The sequence below is a fragment of the Sodiomyces alkalinus genome (genome assembly GCF_003711515.1).
Source record: "Sodiomyces alkalinus F11 unplaced genomic scaffold SODALscaffold_1, whole genome shotgun sequence".
Lineage (NCBI taxonomy): Eukaryota > Fungi > Ascomycota > Sordariomycetes > Glomerellales > Plectosphaerellaceae > Sodiomyces > Sodiomyces alkalinus.
In genome coordinates, this window is record NW_021167079.1 from 4,181,611 (window position 1) to 4,204,961 (window position 23,351).

General features: G+C 53.9%; 5 protein-coding genes across 5 annotated transcripts; 4 read left to right on the forward strand and 1 right to left on the reverse strand.

The window, feature by feature from the left end:
* Positions 1 to 1,793: 1,793 nt before the first annotated feature.
* Positions 1,794 to 5,059, forward strand: SODALDRAFT_266648 (dual specificity protein kinase YAK1; the record flags this gene model as incomplete). The annotated part of the gene is made up of 5 exons (XM_028607501.1): positions 1,794 to 2,675; positions 2,876 to 3,075; positions 3,138 to 3,297; positions 3,406 to 4,144; positions 4,212 to 5,059. The coding sequence occupies 5 exons, from the start codon at positions 1,794 to 1,796 to the stop codon at positions 5,057 to 5,059; spliced, it is 2,829 nt and encodes a 942-aa protein (XP_028470595.1).
* Positions 5,060 to 7,822: 2,763 nt separating this feature from the next.
* SODALDRAFT_23873 (hypothetical protein) lies at positions 7,823 to 9,399 on the forward strand. The gene is made up of 4 exons (XM_028607367.1): positions 7,823 to 8,176; positions 8,256 to 8,383; positions 8,460 to 8,956; positions 9,074 to 9,399. Exons 1-4 carry the CDS (start codon positions 8,134 to 8,136, stop codon positions 9,312 to 9,314), a joined length of 909 nt encoding a protein of 302 aa, XP_028470596.1. The 5' UTR covers positions 7,823 to 8,133; the 3' UTR covers positions 9,315 to 9,399.
* A 4,893-nt stretch (positions 9,400 to 14,292) lies between these two features.
* SODALDRAFT_288330 (putative endoglucanase) lies at positions 14,293 to 15,121 on the forward strand. Its single transcript, XM_028608597.1, has one exon. The coding sequence runs from the start codon at positions 14,341 to 14,343 to the stop codon at positions 15,010 to 15,012; it is 672 nt and encodes a 223-aa protein (XP_028470597.1). The 5' UTR covers positions 14,293 to 14,340; the 3' UTR covers positions 15,013 to 15,121.
* Positions 15,122 to 15,466: 345 nt separating this feature from the next.
* On the reverse strand, positions 15,467 to 17,713 carry SODALDRAFT_326956 (hypothetical protein). Its single transcript, XM_028610306.1, has one exon. The coding sequence runs from the start codon at positions 17,401 to 17,403 to the stop codon at positions 15,646 to 15,648; it is 1,758 nt and encodes a 585-aa protein (XP_028470598.1). The 5' UTR covers positions 17,404 to 17,713; the 3' UTR covers positions 15,467 to 15,645.
* A 498-nt stretch (positions 17,714 to 18,211) lies between these two features.
* SODALDRAFT_269229 (putative DNA polymerase alpha catalytic subunit) lies at positions 18,212 to 22,964 on the forward strand (the record flags this gene model as incomplete). Its single annotated transcript, XM_028607646.1, has 5 exons — positions 18,212 to 18,509; positions 18,584 to 18,687; positions 18,754 to 19,735; positions 19,826 to 21,123; positions 21,198 to 22,964. The coding sequence occupies 5 exons, from the start codon at positions 18,212 to 18,214 to the stop codon at positions 22,962 to 22,964; spliced, it is 4,449 nt and encodes a 1,482-aa protein (XP_028470599.1).
* Positions 22,965 to 23,351: the final 387 nt, after the last annotated feature.

Sequence of the window (23,351 nt, forward strand, 5' to 3'; positions counted from 1 at the left end):
TCTATATTGGCGTACCTATTGTGTGGGTAATCAGAGTGGCTGTTTGAACGAAGTGGATGTTAGACCCTGGATGTGGCGGAGGGCGTCCTGGGTCGCACCAAAGGATGGCCGCGATGACGACAACCAGGACTCGAGCATGGAAATTACCTAGGCAGCCTCCAGGGTTCTACGGAGTACAGAGTTTTTTCTTCCTGATCTCTGGGCAACTGTCTGGTCTTTATCTGTTCAACGCTCTGTTTAGCGTTGGTCGATCGGTAACGATCAGAGAAATCAGTCTTTGAGCACGAAGTGGAACCATGACTGAATCAGGGCTTGTAGCTTCCCCCCACGGAGAGGAACTGCGAAGATTCACTGTGGATGAACACCAAGAAGGGCCGCCTGTACGGATAATAATTCCACAGAGCAGGCTGATTCAACGAGTTCCTGAGTGCAACAGTGCGTGCTGGTGCGCCATGTACGGAGTAGTACTCGTATTAGGTGGGGGTTTGGAGTATCTGGTGCGGATGTCGTGTGATTATGCCCAAGTGCCTCTTTGGGTGGAATTCTTTTTCTACCCTCTCCTGCGCTTTAAGATACCTTAATTCAGTAGCCATATTTCTAATCCGTATATTCATACAAAACAATGGTTGTTTTCTTACACACAATCATGGTATCCTATTAACCGCAACCAGATGTCCAGACGCGGACCTGTCGACCAGGGAGCTTGGCGCCTGCTTAGAGTTGAGACGGGTTGGGTATCCGTGCTAGTACCATTCCGGACATACCTACCGCGTAGCGCTCTTCCCATGACTTTATGACTTTTAATACCCAGCCTGTCAATTTGAAGTGAATGACCGAGAAACACATTCAGAGCAGCTTCTTGTCCTTCCATACGGTGCCATATCTGAAGTAGAACGACGTTGATTTGGAGCTATTATTCTTATTAGTACCTACCATTGACACCTCACGGTGTTGAGAGGCGACCCTTTTTATTTTTATTTTTAAGCCTCAACATCCGACTACCAGGCCCAGGAAACCTGCAGGTTCACAAGTGCAAGTTCACAAGCCTTGACCAATCCCCGTGGTGACCTGCACTTGCTCGAGGTCCAGGATTTGCCAACCTCCCACATCGGCCCGTACACAGAAGTATTGTTCTTGAAGACGAGGCTCGCCCGCTTTATCGGAAGGCGTCCAAAGTCGTGGTCCCAGGCAACAAGTGCAGCAGTGAGTAGCCGAGTTACATAATTAGGTCTGCCGGTCTACAACCCCTCATTCCGCCGTGCCCTGTGCGGTGACTGACTGCGTGACTTTGTTGACTGGCTGACTGACGTGGTGGCTACCTGTAACAACAAGGTCAACAAACCTGATCAAGGTGCCGAGCCATCCAGCCCAATCCAGCCAATCCGACCAATCCGGCCAAGACAGCCCGCCTGCGGCTGGGGGGAACAGTACGTACACTTAATTACTTGGGGGTCGTCCGACGGCAGCGATCTCCCTCCAGGTCCCTAACACCAGGTAGGTAGTATTACCTTACGTACGTAACTTCGTACTCTCCAACTCTCTAAAACACCGACATTGACATCCCGCCTCGGGCGCTTGTGAAGCGAATTTCCTGGTGCCGACGATCCTCTTGTCATCCTTTAACCCACCTCCCCCTTCTTTTCTCCCAACCATCGCCCAAAACCAACCCTCTTGCAAACTTTCATTCGTTTCAATCACTCGATCTGTACGAAAACCACCTTTCACCCTACTCGCCCACTACCGGATCCTGATCCGGCTGCGGACGATTTGTCCGCAACGACAGTCTGCCTGTCATGGATCCTCAGTGGCAGCAAGGCTACGCTGACTCGGGCGGGTCATCGCGACGATATAATGGCGCTCCTCAAATGCCGCGCGATTACAACAACGGCCAGCTCCCCCCAAACCCCCAACACCAGCAGCACCCGCAACAACACTCATCATCGCATCAGCAGCAGCAGCAACAACAACAAAACCCGCTGCCCGGCCAAGCCCCCGCTGGTTTCAAATACGAGCAGTACCACCACAATCACCAGTCGAGCCCGGTTGCCGCTGCTGCCGGTCCCAGTTCCCCCATGTCGTCTACAGCGTCATCGGCCGCGCCCGGCCCGCCCCAGGTACGCGATGGCAATGGCGACATCGCCATGCATGATGCCCAGGACCCGTACGCAACCATAAAGTATCCCTTGAGACCCCATCACCAGTCTCATGTCTCCAGCGGTCGCATCCCGACCCTCCACTCTCCACAGGAACCCTCCACTGCCGCCCAGCGATATTCTCCCATGGAGGCACTATCGCCCACGTCGCCCTACGCGCCCAAGCCCGCTCCCCACGGTCAATTCGCCGCCCTCCCACGACAGTCGCCAACAAGGCAGGCCGACTACAGCCCCCAGAACTCGTACTTTGCGGGCGGAAAGCTACCGCAGCAATCGGCATCTATGAGCCCTTACGGCGGCGGCTCCCCCAACGACGGCCACCCCTCCAGCGGGATTCCATTGCTCGATAGTGCCTATAACAACGACTCCAAGTCCCCGCGCCGACCTGTCGCTCATGCTCTACCGCCCGGCAAGGGTCCTGTGCCCGCATTCAAGCCCTGTCGCAACCCGAATGAACTTCTCCCTAAAGTCAATGCCCAACCGGCTTTCCGGCGAGCTAACCCGGAAGGTGGTTTCATCAGCGTAAGCAAGGCTCTACCATTTCCGTCTCGTTTTCGTTCTGTTTTCCTTTTTTTTTTTTTTTTTGTCTCGCACATCCGGATTCTCCTTTTTTTCTTCTTTTCTTTTTCTTTTGTTAACCCTCTCTCAAATCGCCTGTTCCGCGGACATTACCTTGCGCACCGTGCCCTACTGCTGAGCACATCGCTGACTATCGTGTGCAGCCACTCCAAGCGCTTACTGCTCACCTGCCCGCCACGTACCGGATATGCAACCCGAATTTCAAGTACGAGTCGTCGCGCAATCCCCGACGCGTCCTCACGAAGCCGAGCAAAGGTGTGAAGAATGATGGCTACGATAACGAGGATAGTGACTATATTCTCTACGTGAACGATATCCTGGGATCAGAGGAGGCCGGTCATAAGTACGCTGCCGATTTGGCTTGGTCAACGTCTGGAAACGCGCATGCTAATATGGGGCCCCTAGGAATCGATATCTCATTCTCGATGTGCTGGGCCAGGGAACCTTCGGGCAAGTTGTCAAATGCCAGAATTTGAAGACGCAGGAGGTGGTAGCCGTGAAGGTCATCAAAAACCGCACTGCCTACTTTAACCAGAGCATGATGGAGGTCTCTGTCCTGGACTTGGTATGTCTGTCCTGTGCTCGGCCTTTCTTTTCCCCCTTTTAGAGATCACAGTTTCTGGCGTGCACGCAATGGGCTAACGTCTTCACTCCTTTTCCAACATTTCTGCAGCTCAACACCAAACTTGACAAGAATGACGACCACCATCTTCTCCGCCTAAAGGATACCTTCATCCACCGGCAGCATTTGTGCTTGGTTTTCGAGCTCCTGAGCGTCAACCTTTACGAGCTAATCAAACAGAACCAGTTTAGGGGCTTGAGCACCACGCTCGTTCGCGTCTTTGCGCAGCAGCTCCTCAACGGCCTCGCCCTTCTCAACAAGGCACGGTTGATCCACTGCGACTTGAAGCCCGAAAACATCCTGCTCAAGAACCTGGAGAGCCCCATCATCAAAATTATCGACTTTGGCTCTGCCTGCGACGAGCGACAGACCGTCTACACCTACATTCAGTCGCGTTTCTATCGCTCCCCCGAAGTTCTACTCGGCCTCCCCTACTCATCTGCCATTGACATGTGGTCCTTAGGGTGCATTGTCGTTGAGCTCTTCCTCGGTCTTCCTTTGTTCCCCGGCTCTTCCGAATATAATCAAGTGTCGAGAATAGTCGAAATGCTGGGGAACCCTCCGAATTGGATGATTGAAATGGGCAAGCAGGGCAACGAATTCTTCGAGAAGCGGCAAGACGAGTTTGGCCGGCGGACCTACCACCTGAAGTCCATGGAGCAGTATTCGCGGGAGCATAACACCAAGGAGCAACCAAGCAAGAAATATTTCCAGGCCAACACGCTCCCCGAGATAATCAAGACGTATCCCATGCCGAGGAAGAACATGAAGCAACACGAGATTGACAGAGGTGTGTACTTGCTCTACTCAGTCCCTCACCCTGGCTCTGTTATTGTGGACGAAGCTAACGGCCTTAGAAATGAACAATCGCATTGCGTTCATCGACTTCGTCAGGGGGCTGTTGAATATCAATCCACTTGAGCGATGGTCACCGCAGCAGGCTAAACTGCATCCGTTCATTACACAGCAAAAGTTCACCGGCCCATTCGTGCCACCCATGAACCTGAAGTCGAGTTCTCTGAACAGGTCACTAGCTCCTGGTACGCAGCAGCAACAGCAGGCGGAAGCGTTGAGTAAGCAGCGAGCTCAAGCAGCCCAGGCCCAGGCCCAGGCCCAGGCCCAGGCCCAGGCCAACTCTGCAGCCCAGAATGCGTACGCCTCCATGTCTCCCCAGTACCATCCCCAGAGCGGCCATCCTCCACAAGGAGGCCCCGTGTACGGCAGCAACGTCATGTACTCGCCGAACAGCGGCCACGCAGCACAGCCACCACCATACGGCGGACAACAACCGGGCAACTATGGCCAAATGGTCATGCCACAACCGCCACCTCCTCAGCAGCTGACATCAGCACCTTATGGCAACGTGCCTCAAGGTGGGCTGTATCCTCAGAATAGCATGCGAGCTGGACGCCAACGGGCATCGACAATGGAGCAGCAACAAAGCGGTATTCCGGCGGCCATTCAGCGCGTGGCCAGTCACCTCGATCCCAACCAGCCGATCCGATTGCAGCCAAGTCCAGCGTACTATCCCCCGCCGGCTGATGGCATGGTCGGCATAGAAAGCACCCCAGGCAGGCAAGCCGGCCGGCGCGGCAGCCGTACGCAACAGCAAGGCGGCAGGGGAAATCGCGACTTCATTCGGAACCTGGAAGAGCGCACTCTAGAAGAGGGTTTCATGGGTGGTCAGCAGAACCCTTGGCACTGATTCCACCAAGCGCAATAGCTCGTAGCTCTACTCCGAGGACGAATTTTCAAGTCGTCGAATTTAATACGAAAGTATCGGACTGAACTGACCCGCGTCTCGTCCCTTACCTCGGCGCGACATACTGGCTCGAGACGCGGAAGTACAGAAATGAACCAGAGCAAGAAGGAGCAAAAGGCTTTCATTCGCCCGATGGCTATACTTGCTGTATTGCAGCGCATTATGAGTTGGGGACACGTACGGTGCCTGGACTGGGGGAATGAAGAATCCGGACCTGTTACAGCAAAACAAGCGACTTCCCACTGGGAACAACACAGCGGCTCATATGAGCAGAGTTTCGCGCCCCACGTCCAGGCATACAAAATTCTGCAGGTCCCCTAGACGATCAGATGATCGATTGGAATGCCCTCATGATAGATAGGGGGCATGCGCTGCTCGGCGAGTGAATGACAAGGGCAACTAGGCCAAGTTGGGCCACTTTCAAAGCCAGGCCAGGGCTGTAGCCTCCGGAGGGATGGTGGGCGGGGTGGGTGGCAGTAGGCACCGTTTTATTACGCATGTCAGGTTCAGGGACGGTTATCTGCCTCTTCTCGTTTATGTTTTTCTTCTTCTGCAGCTCGAGTCGTTTGAGAGAAAGTCAGTCGTTGGAAGTCTGCCGGAAAAAAAAAGGGGGGGGGGCGGGGGGCCGGGGGTTCAGTGGAGCGGCCTGGCATTGAGATTTTGTTCCTTGCCCAACCCCACGAAGCATGGCCAGCTACCGTTTGGCTTTTTGTGCGCTCGCAGTTAGTTAACCTTAAGGATCTATGAAGGGCGTGTTTACGCGAGTAGATGTGGCTAGGCGAGTCAACAGCGATCGTTTGCTTCTGCTTCTTTGTAGGCACGAAAATGGTTAGTCTCCCATGGAAAGCTGACAGAGTGATGTTATCCCTGGCATTGGACTTGCTCTTCCAAGGTTTCTGAAGGTGGGGTAGCACGGTAGCGCTTACCTGTCCCGATTCCGACTTGAGGCCTTCTGTGATATTTGGGGGGAGGTTGAGGTGGGAATGTGACGATCTAAGCACTAATAATACCCAAGGAGTAGGTAAATTGGGAGTCCATCTGTGTCTGTCTTTCCCGTTAGATATCTACTAATTTGACGCTCACAACTGAAATTATTCCAGATAATTCTAACCGTCAAGTCATGATCAGATGCGGAGAAATATGTAATGAATGAACGCCCGTCTTCAGACCCTTTCTTTCGAATTCCTATTTCTAGCTACAGACATCGAGCTTCGGCCAAGGTTCAAACCCATTTTTTTTATAGCCGCTGCTTTACTCACAAATATCATCCTAGCGAGCTACCTTAGTTTTAAGTCAAGACGCGAGAGCCCGCAGTTCAAGCCTTCTCGTGCAGGTTCTCGCGTCATCCATATCCAACAGTATCTCAACTATTGACTATGGACCATCCCTTGGTACACAGTCTGTTCCGCAAGAAGTGGCCCGGCCCGGGCCCCTCCTCTCACCCGGAGAAACCCAAGAGACGGCCACGGGGCTCCCTTCGTGCTTGGTCGTTCCGGGCGTTGATCGGGCGACGAGGTGGAAGCGAAGGCAGCACGTCGCTCGCGCAAGGGTAGGTCGGCAGCAGAGAGACACGGAACGAGCGTTGGATTCACGAGAAGAAGAGAAGCCTTCCCTTACCGAGGACTGTCGATATCACCGGGGAGCTGGAAACGGGAAGCTGTTTTGACCCGCATGCCTTGTGGTATGGAACCTCCATGTGCTCCAGGCGGCCTCCTGATTCTATTGTGAATTGTTATCCCTCGTCCTTCTGTTTATATTCGGGATTCTTGAGCTGACCGTTCGTTTTATATTGCTGCTTCTAGATGGCCGACAGTGTTGTTCTCAGCGGACGAATGAGACTGGACGAACTTAGGCCCAACGTTACCCTTTCCAGAGGAGATGACTGGTTTTGGGGGACACTTGTTGGGGCCTGTCCAGTTCAGGGGTTGGATATGCCTACTACAAACCCACGGAAGTTCTGTAGAGGGGGGACTTCTCGTCCCAATCAGCCACGATGCCCCTTAGAACGATGCTTGCACGGTCGACATACGGGAATACCGACTTATATCGGTAGTATATACCCTTCGACCACTATATGACGGTGTTTCCCATGTGGATTGTAGCCATTGGGTCATCGGCGGCCAGCGGAGCGCGGGACAAGGTCCTCAGTTGCCGCATCCAGCTTGTTCTTCCAACAAACTAAACTGCGCACGCACCAGTTCGGGAAACATCCATAAAGGAACTAGGAATCATGGAGATTGTCGGAGCTGAAGTCGTGAAGAAGCCTGGCTCATCCTCGAGTCTCTAATGGCTGGGCAAGGTGGATTGGAGACGCACTCCTATCCAAGCTACAGACGTCCCATAGCGCCACAGTGGTCGGACCGTCGGTCAACTATCCGAAAGAGCGCATGTACTGACTGGTCTTCTTCTACCCTGGGAAGGACAGACAGCTTGTCGGGTGAACAACAGAGGGCATCATCTTCCGTGGCACGTTGGGTCACTCATTAATTAGGTAGGTACCTAGGTATTTCTTGCGAGGGGACGATACGAATATACCTTATCGCGACCTTAGTAATCAACGTGTTGGAGAACGACATTCGTAGGTTCATGTTAATTACTTCGTGAAATCGCTTCGTCTCTTTTGCCGACCCATGCTATAACCGTGGTTTGCGGTTTGTAAAGACACCCCTGCTGAACCTAAAGCCACATCCTTTGCATCTCCGACACGTCTCGCTGGACCAATCCAACAGAGTACAAACTTCAAAACGCGCCGGTCGTTGGAAAACCCATTGTCATTTTTCTGCCTTCAACTACCTTTTCCTCACCATTCGCTCTGCTCGTTCTTTTCACGGCTACATATTTCGTAGACATTCGCCCGTCGACTTCATTATTTGCTTCTGGACTTTGGAATATCTTAATTTTCCATCCGCTAGCCACGACATTTGTCACTGCGAGACATCCGACACATCTCCCGCCGCCATCCTCCCCCACGACACCTTACCCACCTTCCTCACAGGCCATCGCCTTCATCCCTCAAGATGGCCAAGGTCGCCACCGATTTCGAAAAGATCATTCAAGAGGGTATGCTGCTTTCGAACGGCTGTTTTGCCAAACATCTGCTGACAAGGACTCCCTTCTCTTTTCCTGCGACCGACCACAGGCCGAGAACGCAAGAAGAACCAGGCTCTTGCCGAGAGAATCTTCTCCAAGGATCGCAGACAAAGTGCGCCTGCCAAAACAAAACCGGGCACAGGGCCTTCGCTCGCTAGCAGGGTCGGTGTCAAGAAGGTGTGGCGAAAATGACAAAACCAAAGCTCGACGAAACAAGGCTGACTGGGGTTTCCCCTTTTTCGTTCCTGTACAGCGCACATCCATGGGCCCCTCTAAACCGATACCAGCTGGAAATGTCAATGGCGACTGGACACACGACTTACATCCGACGGTAAACAACAACAACAACAACAACGGCGGCGGCAGGAGTCTCGCCTCGCGTGTCGGCGTGCAAGGCACCAAGAAGATCCCCACGGGGCCCAGAAGGACCGAGAGGCGGGCCGAACAGCGCGCTGCCCGTCTTGGGAACGCTCTGGAGAGGGAGGACGCCGCACAATCATCTGCGCCTGTGCCTCCGTCTGCGCCTGCGAGCATGGGTCTCTCGATCCGGGGGCTTGCGGGGCCCTTTGCCGTCATGGCGCAGAACTTCGCGCCGGGAACCACCGCGGCTGATATTGAGAGCGCCATGACGCCTGTGGGCGGTGAGATGCTCAGCTGCACCATCATGAAGACGAGCCCGATCATGGTCGTCGAGATGCTGTTTGCTTCCAGGGAAGGTGGAGAGGCGGTCATTGCTACATTCAACAACAAGCATGTACGTTGTTGGGCTTTTCCCTTGTCCCCCATCTTCTCCTTTTTTTTTTTTTTTTTTTTTCTTCCCTCCGTCGAAACGCGTTTGCCTAATATTTCTTTTTCCATCCTCTCTAGGCCGATGGTCGGCTCATCAAGGTCTACGCCAAACCTGGAGGTTACAAGCCGTTCTCTTCGCAAAGACATGCCGCAGCGGAGAGACAGAGTGGCAACATCGTCGATGGCCTCTACGGATTCGATGACCCCATGGCCGAGGACGATCACGGCAGACTCTATAGTGATACGCTCGTTGGTGATAATCGAAGAGGTGGTCGGGGCCGTCGAGGCGGAAGGTGAACGTTACGTCGATTACCTGTGAATGCGAAGAAGCATTGTATGTATCGATGGACACGGGGCGATTTCTCTGGCTCTGAAACAGACGCTCGTCAATTTTTAAAAATTTTCTACGGATTTCAGGGATCTGTGTACTATGGAAGGGACTGGGAGTTGAGGGTGGACTGTGACAGCGCTTGTACATGGCATGGGTCTTTAAATCGGGTGCCAAGCACAGACAAAAATATGTTTCTGGTTCCGACTTGGAAGACACGTTTCGGCTTCTGGGGAGGACGAGCGAGCATGCTGTGGGTAGCCAAACAATCTAGACCGAGCCCAAACTGTTAAGTCCAGTCTGGGTGATGGACACCCGCCCCTTGTCAGCCTGGACAAGTACGACGACGTCAACTGGACGCCTAACTCGTGCATCAGCATTGTCCTTGGAGAAGTCTTAATGTTCTCCTCGACGTAGGTTGACCCCTCTGCCTTTTTTGTTTCTTATGCTTGAGGCCCAGGTGGGGCTCTGAATCAACACCGGCGTCCGAGCACCGACGCCGGGGTGACCGGGGCTGACCCGCCCCGGTGTCGGGCCCACATATCGGATATCATACCGAAGACTACTATGCTACATAGAAGATGCTGCCTGTCCGTATGCATGACGAGCGACACAGCTCGTAGAGGTAATCTCGACAAAGATAGGCGGCAGCCAGCCGGTACTGGGTGCTTACGACCGAGGAAATACCCGTCGCCGGTCGGACAGATCTGAACCGATGGGTAATTGATGACTGCCGAGGTGAGAGAACCTTAACAGAACCAATGGACCTCACCCTTTGGCCTGTGCATATTGGTGCAAAGAAGGAGTTCATACAGGGATGGAGTGCAGGGTTACCTTGACGGGACATGATCGTCACCACGGTTAGTGGGGAAATGGAGCATAACATCACGATGTCCGGGGTAAATTCCACGGGTGCAGAGGAGGGGCACTATGTAGGATTGGTAATGGAGAAGGGAGGCAGCGGATATTGAGTCCTAGACCTCGTATTGGCGCGCGTCACTGACAGCTGCCAGTATAGCTGATCTGTTCCCGGAAGGCGGCGGCGGCGGCGGCGGCGGCGGACTCGAGTCTAGTTGAACATCAAGGATGTTGGTTGAGTTGAGAGCAAGGAAAAAACAAGAGAGTGGGGAGTTGGCCCGTTTCCCAGGTCTGAATTTCCGTCGATTTTTACAAGGAGCCTTCTCCAGACTCTAGACCATTCGCTCGACTAACATCCATAGCCCTAAGGCAGCCAACAAGAAACCATGCGTCCCAGATTCTTCACAGGCCTCTGACTTTTTCATCATAAGTCACGACAGACAATGCGTGATATATGATTAGGTCTACAGGCTGTAGCTCCGTTTCTTTATCACTTTATATGGAGTTCATCCTGAGCATATATGTACATCCACTAAGTCTCTCGGAGGGGCCTGACTAAAGCCATGGTAAACAACTTGGTCCTTTTTCGCAAAAATTAAAACTAATAGAGACTTAGGAGGTTATGGAAGGGGTCTTTCTGGTCTACCTTACCATATCATGGCCGTATCTTCTGAATGGATACAAACGCAACCCTCGTCAAAGGCTGATGCCATGATAGTGCAAGATATAAATTGCTGAGAGAGACCCAATCAGATCTTTAACTCGAAATTATATTCAACTCTTGAGACTCTTTGGGAAAGACTTGATAGACGAATTCTTCGCAGTGTGACGGAAGGCACTGGCTTGATACATTTTCCTCGTCTTCTTGCACCTTGAGACAAGAAATGTCTACCGGCCTCCTACTGAGAAAGCTGAATCTTAAGATGAGCTGTAAATCTCGCCTTCTCGTCACCCGCTGACTCAGGGATCGCCCGTTACTCACGTGCAGAGATTGGGAGTGGGGGCAGTCATGAGCATTGTAAGGTGGCGTAGGTGTTGAGGAGCTTAAAGTCTTCTCATCGCCCGAACTTGATATTTTGAGCCCCATGATGCTCCCCTTTTGCCTTTTGACCACTATCAGAGAGTCAGGTGTCTAGATGACGGCATTGAGTAACGGTAGACACGTATCGGACCACGAACATCCTGCTGTAGAGGCGACCATGTAGCACATTGGCATCGGGAGGAGCATGTGAATCATGTGATTGTGACCTGCCTAGACTGTTAAGCGCCCATCTCATAGGTAGGTAGATTTCTGTGTTTTTATGGCGACCTGGACTTCGAATCCGGGGATGTAACAAGCCATTTCCGCGCGCATTGCCCACAGGCGGGGATAAGAATCGATAAGGGTGGCAGAACTTGGTGGGTGCACTGTGAGAGGACGGAGTAGAAGGCTGAGTTTCTAGTCCCATGGCCAGATAGGTCAAACCATTCGCGGTTGCCGTATGAAGAAGGTAAAAAGAATGAAAAGAATTAATCAGTAGGTGGGTTGCAATTGTCGGCAAGCTCATAACGACCCCAAAAGAAATTAAAATGCAGAATGTATTCAGTCCTGACCCCTGGTGTTACTGACCGGTAATATGGCCCGTCCCGTGGTGAACCGGCCAGTTGGAGCCCGATATGAACTCTGTCAATTGAAAATGTTGGCTTCGGGACCGAGAGTGACAAGGGCATTATTATGGCTACTGGGAAGCCTCGCATGGCCAGAAGGAAACTTGAACTAACGTGCGTTGGACAAGAAATGTGTTGATCCGCCCCAGCCTTGCATGAAAGCACTGAGGAGTTACTTTTGTAGACGTCTACTTGCAATATGGGAAGAACCACCCTCGGCACAAAGGAACGGACATGCGGACCATGAGTCCATGACGAGCGAAGAACAGATCTAGATTCTAGAGTCTGGACGTTTTGTGATAAGAACCAGATTATGATTGGATACGGGGCAGAAGAACATGGGAGATACCTCGAGGCTTAACACTGGTGCAACCAAGGTCGCATGGGAAGGTTGGCAAAAGTTAACGTTACCGTGACACCATCTGTCAACTTGGCATGTGGACGGTTTCTGGTAAGGGCATGGCGCTCATACGTAAGGGAACAGGAGAATGCTTGACCCCGGTGAGTCCAAGGGCCTGGACCCTTAACTATTAGTTATCTGATCTACTAGAGGCCGTTCTCAAAATAAGAAGACCTTACTTAGATGGGAATAGGGTAACCAGCATACTGACTGTCCATGAGAGTCTCTAAGAGATGAGATCAGGGGTAGGTACACCGTACACTAGGCCGCCCGGCTTCTTGGTGGTGAGGCCCCAATGCATGTAACATGTGAATATGCAAGTGCCTGGTGAGAAGGGAGGGGACAGGGGATTATAGGGCCGTCCAATGTCAAATACTTGGTAGACTGGGCGATGAATAGGGTTAGAGAGCAGAGAGCAAAACAAAGACTGCATTAGGGCAGATTCGGAATTCGGGGGGTGCAAGTTTTGAAAAATAGTAATTAAGGAGCATCTTCTTTTGCCAGTTGGGAAGATTAGGTGCCGAAGGACTGATAAAAAGGTAGTAGGCGTTTAAAAGGATCGAGTGAAAGGGCAGGGATAATTTGTGTATTACAACATTGGACGTGATATTTTTCGGGTTTGGGGGTGAGGTGTCGAACTGTCGAACTGTCGAACTGTCGATGCGGATCGATGGAGGAGTCTTCGTACTTCGTACATAGGCACATATGATCGACAGGAACGGGACTGGGAAAGAAATAAGGATACGCCCGATAACCGGGGAAATTTCGGGTCAAGCAGTGAAGCTGACGAATAAGATTTCGTGTTAGAGACGTGGGCCGAGACTTACTCCGTAGTTACCTGGTACTTTCGAATAAACTTATTGATTAGTCACAACGTCCCAGGACGTTCGTAAGTCTCGACGATCCTAACCTCCTTTCCATCGCTCGCTCTCTTTTCTCATCCACGTCTCTACCGGTAATTAATACTCTCCCACTTACAAATTTCCATCACTGACTCTTAATAGGCAGGAGACGACACGCACACATAGTTTGTGGCAAGTGTCCCAACGGTCCGACCATATTGTCGCCGTCGCTGGTGCCGCCATCTGTCATACAAATGCAGGCAGCAGGACCTCCCGGAGTCCCGTCCTTCCAGGGCATATGATAATTGATAATTATCCACCTCCCTTTTCCAGTTACCACCACCTCTACGTCTGCCCGATGTGTCTCCCCCTGCCCCTGTCCCCGGCGCAACCACACTACTGCTTCACAATGAGCGCGCCCGAGGAACGGAGTGATAGCAGGATACAGACTACAGTCATGCCGAAATTCCCCTGCCGTCCCCATTCTATGCGACACCACGGGATCGACGGGTATGACACGTATCTCACATCTTCCATGCCATCTGTTCGTCGGAAGACCATGACAAGTGCCGGTGAACCAATGCCAAGTTGTTCAATGCCAAGTTGTTTCGTCCTTTCTGGACGACTAAACGACTCCATGTTGTCGGGGACGGCTCCCACTTCAGACAAGGGGTGATGGGATCTTGTCCTACATCGTCCGTAGACTGCCAAATCGACTCTACGAGGACCTGGAATATCCTGTTCGACGTTACGTGCAACATGTGAATCAAGGGGGATCGTTCCCCGATCTCGACCTGACCTACATCCATGTGGCTAGCGCAGGTTTTGTTGTCAAGCACTGGGACGGGGATGGAAACGATACCACCATGCTATGGCTTCTTCTCGTCCCTCAAAACACCCTGTACTGTAAGTGTATTATTGCGCCTCGGGCGGCGCAAGCTACATAAAGAGATGCGATCCTCATTCAAAACATGACACTTGACTGGATCGCAGAGTTCTCAAACAACAGGCTCTTGTTATACATTCCTTTACTCAACACGATTGATTCGCGTCGAGACTACCTTACATTACAACCTGACACCTTCCCTTGTACTCGCACATACCCGAAACTATCCTATACCCGAGCAGTGCTCTCATAACGAGATAGCCCCTGAAAGCTGCCGACGCAACTGTACATGCTCTCTTGCGCATACACACCCAAACCGTCAAGATGAAGACTCTGTCTGTTGCCTCCACCGCCGCCGTCCTCCTTGGCCTGGCTAGCGCCCATATGGAGATGACCTGGCCACCCCCTTTCCGCTCCCGCCACAACCCGTTCACCACCGACATCGACTATAGCATGACCAATCCCCTTAGTTCGTCCGGCTCCGACTTTCCCTGCAAGGGCTACCACAGACTTCTCGATACAGCTCAGGGCGGATCTGTCGTCGAATGGGAGGCCGGCCAGTCGTACGGCCTCACCCTCGGTGGTTCGGCTACCCATAACGGCGGGAGCTGCCAAGCCTCTCTATCCTACGATAGGGGACAGACCTGGACCGTCATCCACTCGTATATCGGCAACTGCCCCCTAAAGCCTACCTGGGAGTTCAGCCTGCCTCACGACACGCCATCGGGAAGCGCCCTCTTTGCCTGGTCTTGGTTCAACAATATCGGCAACCGCGAAATGTACATGAACTGCGCCCACGTCACCATCTCCGGCTACGAATCTGCTGCTGAGATTCAGGAGCGTGCTCGGCCTCCCGGAGCCCCTTTCTACGGCCGCCCCGCACTGTTTGTTGCCAACGTCGGAAACGGGTGCAGCACCCTCGAGGGCGCCGATGTTGAGTTCCCCCAGCCTGGGCCGGATGTTGACTACGCTACCAGCAGGTCTGCTCCCCCCCAGGGCTCCTGTGGTGCCTTTTCTGCGCTTAAGAAGCGATCTGCCAAGGTTTTCCGTGCCTGAGTGGCCTGCCTGGCAAGCCTCAGGCCGAGAACGCAAGAAACATGAGGGGTTGGGCTTGCGGAAGAGTCGGACGGTAGAGCGGACGGCATTTCTTGACAATATGTGGGAGATATACATTCTTTACGCTTCATGATGGAATTTCTTTTTGCCCATTTTACTCGTTCTTATATATTGGAATCTGATTATACATAATCTCCCTCCCTGTGTTATACATGACTCGGTTCTTGCGCCTTGCTGCTTAGCAGAGGCGGGCCTTCGCTTGAATCGACCATACCCCATAAACGAAGCATTTTGCACATCAGCTTCCGAGTAGATATTGGATAGCAATGGAGTCGTGTCAATGATGGACGAAGTTAGCTTGGCTGTGGGTGATCTCGTCGATCGGCGGACAAGAACCCTTGTCACCAGGGGTAAGCCTCCAAGCTATGGATGTTTATGGTTGCTGCTTGAAAGCTGGTGCCAAATGAGATTGGGACTTTATCGGACGTCTAAAGCCATATGTACATACAAATACAAATACATGATCCATTAAGATGTTCGTGCAGGTAGGGTATCGTAAATTGCCCTTGATACAGTGTTGATACAGTCCTGATGATACATTCCATCGCTGCTGGAAGCGGCGCCAGAAACCCGCTATTCCCTCGTCGGCTCCTTGACGTCCGACTCTTCCTCCTTCTTACCCCACATGTCCTCCAGCTCTTCACGAAGTTCGGTGAAGATGACCACTTCGCGGTTAAAAGAGTCGCGTCTCTTCTCCATCACTCTCCGCGTCTTAGTGTCGATCTTGTACCCCGCCCGGGCAATGTGAGCCGTCAGGCTGAGCAGCTCTCGGGCCAGCTCCACCACTTCACACACCGCCCCGTACATCTTGGCGTTCTTGATCAGCCTGGGGTTCCTAGCCTCCACGAGTTGAGGAAACAAGGCCGCCTTGCTGGCGCGGCAGTACGGTTCCCACACCCGGTTCACCAGCTCCACCGACTGGCCGACGTCCACTCCCGTCTCCGTGGCGTTGTTGCCATTCAGGGACGCTTCGACCCGGGCCCGCCGCTGGGGGACCTCTAGGTACATCCACAGGGCCTTGGCGTCGGGAACCCGATGGCCACCGCTCTCGCCGACGCCGGCGCCGGCGCCGCGCAGCATGACATCCACAATGGTGGACGCGTTGTCGACGACGTTGGGATTGCGGAGATCGCGGAAGCAAGCCGACAGCGCGGTTCGGAATAGGTAAGGCGATTGCACGGTCGGCGGGGCGGTGGCCAAGAGGCGAGCGGTTTCGGCGCTCGACCGGCCCAGGTGCAAGAGTCGGATCATCTGTTCCCAGAGCTTGTCGTCCGGTTCGACGCCCCGGTCGCGGACGAGGTAATCCCAGTATTTCACGGCGGCAGTGACGAAGCGCATTTCGGCTAGAGTGGCAAGGACGAGCGAAAGAGTGTTGAGCCCTGGTTTGGCGGGTTCAGAGGCGGCTTTCTTGCGCGACTTCGAGGCCGCAGGAGGGGGCGGTTGGTTGTTGTCCGTCTCCTGGTCGGGTTTCGTCTTCGTTCTGGTTGACCCCTGAGTATCAAACCTGGGGATACCCATCGTCTGCTCTAACAGCACGAGGACGTCCCGAGGGCCAGTTTTCTTGTCAAGGAGCAGGTTACGACCCATGGCACCCGCGAGCTGCTCATCCAGGGCGAGGGAGCCCCCGCGCCAACTTCGCAGCACCTCCTCCCACACAGCACGACTATGTTCGACCATCTCCTCGGTACGCCCGTCGACGTCGGCAGGGGATGATGAGCCCTCGGCGTCGGCCTCTGGAGCCAAAGCCCAGGAGCGAAGACCTTGTAGAATGGCAGTATAGGTCTGAGCCGTCGGGACGAGCTTATCCTTCTTATTTGCCGCGCTTCTGCCTCCGTCTGCGCCGTCATGGAGGACCTCATCGACAAGGGCGAACATGGTATCGATGTCGCCGGCACGGGCACAGACATGCAGGACGGCGTTGAGGTGGATGATGTTGGGCTTTACGCCGGGCTGACGACGCATGCCGCGGAAGAGCCGGACGGCCTCAGCCACGGCCAGCTCGCGATGGGGGGAAAGGGCAAAGCCTCGGAAGAGAACGGTGTAGGTGTGGGCGTCTGGGCGTTGAGAACGCTTCTTCATGTCGTTGAAGAGGCGGACCGCAGCACGGAGGCGTTGAGACTGGAGTTGGTGGTCGATGAGGTGGTTCCACGCCACCGTGCAGCCGTGGTCCTTGCTCGCGGTTTGGACGAGGAGGAGGGTTTCCTCAAATCGCTCGGGGTTCTTGCGAAGGGTGCGCTCAACGTGCTTGGCGATGGTGAACGAGTTGTGCATGTGCTCGAGGTGTTTCTTGACGGCATGGCGAAGTTTCCGGGACGTCTTTTCCCCCGTCATCGCGTCCGTATTTGACTCCGGATCTGGGCTCACATCTTTGACTTTGTCTGCTATCTCTGACGAGGGCGCCGCCGTAACCTGAACCGGAGCATAGGCGGTGGGAGTGACCGTTGTGAAACGGCGTGTTAGCTGGGGAGCTCTGCGAGGTAGAGGCGATTCAAAGATGGCCGCCGGTGACGAGTCCAATAATGGACCAAGAGCACGCCTCAAGCATGCCCGACATGAAAACATTTCGCTATGCTTCTGTTCCGATGCAGAAAGACACGGAAGAGTGTGTATATACGGATGTGTCTTCTTGTCTTATGGGTTGATGATAGCTTGGAGACTCGAGATTTTTTACTAAGTTACGGTAGGGAGGGAAAAGCAATCTCGAGAATCCTTATCTTATCGGCTTATCTATTATCTTCCATTTGTTTGTCCCGTTTCAGGTACCTTAGGGGAAGGTACCGATGGCCCCACTTGGGTTGTTTCTTGCGGGGCACCGTTCCAGGCAGAACGCGCGACACCAACGCGAAAGACGCGGTACCTTCCCATTAAACGCGTCTGGCCAACCGGGTCAGAAGAAGGATGGATAATTACTTCGTACTGAATGAATCTGGCACACCCACAGGAGTCTCCAAGTCGCAGTCTATCAGCAAGCACCACAACCCAACGCACTTCCAACAATTACAAACAACAACACCGATTCATTCTTCAGACCGAGCGAGTCAAGGGTCCTCCCAATTTACCGCTCGATCATGCTCTTGACCTCTTATTCTTCTTCTTAGGCCTCAAAGCACCCACCACACCACGCCCATCACCTCTCATCATGCCGAAAGCCGACCGGCGTGCCAAATTGGCCGAGCTTCGTGCTCTTCGCCAGTCCGGCAAGAAGGCCTTTGAAACCTACAAAGTCGAAGATGTAGATGATTTGTACGAGGAAGTGGACGAGAACCAATACAAAAAGATCGTCCGGGACCGGCTCAACGAGGACGACTTTGTTGTTGACGACAACGGCGAGGGTTACGCCGACGATGGCCGGGAAGAATGGGATCGTCTCCCTCAGTACCACTATGCTTCTGATAGCGACGACGAGATTCCTTTAGGGGGGAAATCAAAGAAGGCCGGTAAGTGCCTATGGAAGGAGATGCACATTCGAGGATCTGAACCCCGAACCCCGAACCGCGCTGACTCTTCGTAGCAGGGAAGCGAAAGGAAGAAGAGGCGGCAAAGAGGGATGCGAACGACCGCGATATCACGGAATACTTCACCAAGGGTGCCGGCAAAGCCCAGCAAAAGACCAAGGTAGGCTCTGACAAGAGAAGAGTCTAGCAGGATGCGTACTAGGATGCTGATCGGTTCATGTACAAGGTTGTGAAAACAAAGGAAGACGACGACTTCCTCGCAGGCCTCCTGGGCGAAGTCGACTCCAACGTTCCTGCCCCTTTGCCTCGTCCAGCCAAACGCAACCGTTCCCCGCAACCACGCCGTGTCCGCGTTCTCTCCCCGGCTCCCGAAGCCACTCCGCCATCCTTGAAGAGAAAGAAGGTCGTCGATGACCGATTGCCGTCACCACCTGCACCAGACAGCACCTTTATGGATGACGATTTCATCCCCCCCATGGACGATAGCCCTGTTCCTATGGTCCACGATGTACAAATGAGCGACCTCGCCCCGTCGTCTCCGGCTGCGAAAGTGGCCGAACGCAAGGCTCGGATCAAAAAGGAGCCCCAAGATGACGAAGACGATGAGATGATGGAAGTGGCGCATACTGGGACCGTTAAAGCAGCGAGTGTCAACCTGGCTGGCTCCCGGCCGCCTAAGAAGCTCGTCAAGCCAGACCCGTATCCCTCGCCCCTTCAGTCGTCACCACCGGTGGGCACCGATGCGGCCGTCGACTCGTCTTCTTGGAACAACATCACGAACAACCTCAATGTTGTTAGCAGTTCTCATGAAGAGGTTAGAAGTGCGGGGAAGATCGACTACAAAGACGCCGTTGAGGAAGACGGCAGCTTGAACATGTTCTGGACCGACTACACCGAAGTCAACGGCAGCCTTTGCCTGTTTGGCAAAGTCCTGAACAAGAAGACTGGCCAGCACGTCAGCTGCTTCGTGAAGATTGATAACATCTTGCGAAAGCTCTATTTCCTTCCTCGCAAAACCCGTGTTCAGGACGGAGAGGACACGGGGGAAGAGGTCGAGATGATGGATGTTTACAACGAAGTCGACTCCCGCATGTCCAGCATGAACGTGGGCTTCTACAAGATCAAATCCTGCACCCGAAAGTACGCCTTTGAACTGCCTGACGTCCCCAAAGAGGCGCAGTACCTCAAATGTCTTTATCCGTACAATAGTAAGCTTCCCCTACGCTTGAAGAACAACAGACAAACATGTTGTGTGGTGGAACCATATGGACTCCTCCTCCCACTAACTCGGTCCTTAGAGCAGGTGATAGACGCCTCCAAGCCTGGAGAGACCTTCTCTCATATCTTCGGCACCAATACGGGAATGTTTGAACAATTCGTTCTCTGGAAAAACATCATGGGCCCCTGCTGGCTCAAGATCAAAGATGCTGAATTTGGCGCCCTGAAAAACGCGTCCCACTGCAAGTTGGAGGTCCTCGTCGAGCATCCCGATATGGTGGCTCCCATCAACGAGTCAGAAAGCCCCGACACTCCTCCATTGACTCTGATGAGCGTCGCTCTGCGGACTAGATATAATGCGAAGGATAACAAACAGGAGATCCTGGCCATCAGTGCCAGAATCTACGACAAGGTCTCTCTGAGCGACACGACTCCGGCTGAGAAGCTCCCTTGCCGCACGTTCACACTCGTCAGGCCAAACGGCACTTCCTTTCCTATGGGGTTTGAGAAGACGGCCAAGGAGCGGAAGAAAGGTCTCATCAAGACTTTCCGTCAAGAGTCTGAGATTCTGATGTTCTTCCTGGCCCAACTGGACGTCGTGGATCCCGACGTAATCCTGGGCCACCGGCTGGAAGGCGTCGACTACAGTGTACTCCTGAATCGGCTCCACGAGAAGAAGACGCACCAGTGGTCGAGACTGGGTCGCCTCAGGCGGCAACAGTGGCCAGCTGCCATCGGGAAGACCGGCGGTAACGTGTTTGCCGAGAGACAGGTCATGGCCGGCCGTCTGTTGTGCGACCTTGCCAACGACGCCGGAAAGTCGGCCATGTACAAGTGCCAGTCGTGGAGCTTGACCGAGATGTGCAGCCTCTACCTGCCCGGTAACAACCATCGCCGCGACGTCGACAACGAGGCCGCTCTCAAGACCTGGGCCACTCACTCCAAGGAGGGCATGATGGACTACGTCACGCACATCGAGGCGGACACGTATTTCATCGCTGCCCTGGCCCTCCAGGTCCAACTGCTGCCCCTGACCAAGGTGTTGACCAACTTGGCCGGCAATTCATGGGCGAGAACACTCACCGGCACCCGCGCCGAGAGAAACGAATACATTCTGCTGCACGAGTTTCACAGGAACAAGTACATCTGCCCAGACAAGCAGCAGACCTTTTCCAGGGGTAGGCCGAGCAACGCGGAGAACCAAGACGAAGAGGAAGGCGAGGGGAAAAAGAAGGACAAGTACAAGGGCGGTCTTGTTTTCGAGCCCGAGAAGGGCCTCTATGACAAGTTTGTTCTCGTCATGGACTTCAACTCGCTGTATCCGTCCATCATACAAGAGTATAACATCTGCTTCACGACTGTTGAGCGATCGGCTTTGGTAAGTCAGACAGAAAAGAAAGAAAGAAAAAACCACCCACTCGCCCACAATGTTTGTCTAATGCAAGTCCGCAGAAGGAAGATCAGGACACCGTACCTGAGGTTCCGGAGAACAAGGAACAGGGCATTCTTCCCAAGCTCATTGCCACTCTCGTCAGCAGGAGAAGACAAGTCAAGAGCCTGATGAAGGACAAGAACGCCACGCCGGAGCAGCTCGCCACCTGGGACATCAAGCAGTTGGCCCTGAAGCTCACCGCCAACTCCATGTACGGCTGTTTGGGTTATACCAAGTCGCGGTTCTACGCCAGGCCACTGGCCGTGTTGACGACTTACAAGGGCCGAGAGATTCTCCGCAGCACCAAGGAGCTTGCCGAAAGCAATTCGCTTCAGGTGATTTACGGCGACACGGACTCGGTCATGATCAATGCCAACGTGGACAACGTAGCGGATGCCATCAGGGTCGGCAACGACTTCAAAAGGGCCGTCAATGAGCGGTACAGGCTGCTCGAGATTGACATCGACAGCGTCTTCCGACGTATCCTTCTGCAGGCCAAGAAGAAGTACGCCGCCATCAATCTCGTGGAGAACAACGGCAAGTACATCGAGAAAATGGAAGTCAAGGGTCTGGACATGAAGCGCCGCGAGTACTGCGCCCTGTCCAAGGAGATATCCAGCAAGATTCTCAATGAGATCCTCTCGGGGGACGATACCGAAGAGTCCGTCTCTCGCATCCACGAATATCTGCGCGAGACTGCAGGGAAGATGAGGGAGCAAGCGATTCCCGCGCCCAAGTACATCATCTTCACTCAGCTCGGCAAAGCGCTCAAGGAATATAACAACAGCGATTCCATGCCCCAGATACAGGTCGCACTCCGCGAAGTGGCTCGTGGCAAGAATGTCCGCAAGGGCGATGTCATCTCTTACATCATCACCGGCGACGGCAAAAGCTCGGAGCCGGCCCCCAAGCGAGCGTACGCGCCCTCGGACGTCCTCAAGCCCGGTTCGGACCTGGTCCCGGACGTGGAGTGGTACATCGGCAAGCAGATCTTCCCTCCCGTCGAGCGTCTCTGCGCCAACATCCAGGGCACGTCCACCATGCAACTGGCGGAGTGCCTCGGCCTGGACATCAAGCGGTACAACGTGCAGAAGAGACACGACGGTTCCGGCGACAACGACTTTGAGATCCACCCGCTCGAGTCCCAGATTCCCGACGAAGTCCGCTTCGCCGACTGCGCGCGCCTCACTCTCCGCTGCCGCTCCTGCAAGGCCTCCTCCGTCTTCGAAGGCCTCTACGCTCAGCCCTCCGGCGTGTCGGCCTCGGGCGTGCTCTGCCCCGCCTGCGGCGCCACCATCCCCCCGCTCTCGGTCGTCGCGCAGGTGGAGCACGCCGTCCGCGTCCAGACGGCCCACTACTACGAGGGCTGGCTCATATGCGACGACTCGTCCTGCTCCGTCCGCACGCGCCAGATGAACGTCTACGGCACGCGCTGCCTGGGCCCGCGGGGTCTCGCCCGCGACTGCCTCGGCCGCATGCGCTACGAGTACTCCGAGAAGGCCATCTACAACCAGCTCGTGTATTTTGCCGGCCTGTGGGACGTGGACAAGGCGCGCGAGAAGGCCTCCGCCGCCGCCGCAGCCGCCGCCGCCGCCGAGGGCGAGAATTGCCTCTCGCGAGAGGACCGGGAGAAGATCCTCGCTTTGGCGGAGCATAACCGCAAGCGGTTCGACACGGTCAAGAGCGTGGTTGACAAGTACCTCGATAAATGTGGACGGCAATGGGTCGCCATGGATACGCTGTTTGCTAAGCTTGGCTTCAATAAGCTTGTTACCCCCACTGCCTGATAAAGATGGCGCAAGACAAACCGGGAAGGATAACTTACTTATTTGGAATGGAGGCGTTGAAGTGCCGCTTTTTTGTTTGGGATACTGCGTATGATACAGCGGACTCAACCCTTCCCTCTCTCGGATTTCCGTTATTTTTGTTTTCGTGTCGTTTGGTTTGGTTTATTCCTTTTTGAGCTGAGCATGGTATGTATGTATGCAAGGTCTATGGCATGGGGGACCGGTCATGTTGGGAATTCTTTGTTTTACTCTTTTGTCCTTCTTCTCCGGGCATGCGCACGTATTCTTTACTGACGAGGAAACACAAGAGGATTTGCTTCTTATGTCGCGGAAAGGCGTTTGGAGTAAGGGGACCGCACAATCAGGCTGAGCGAGGCTGACCTGCGG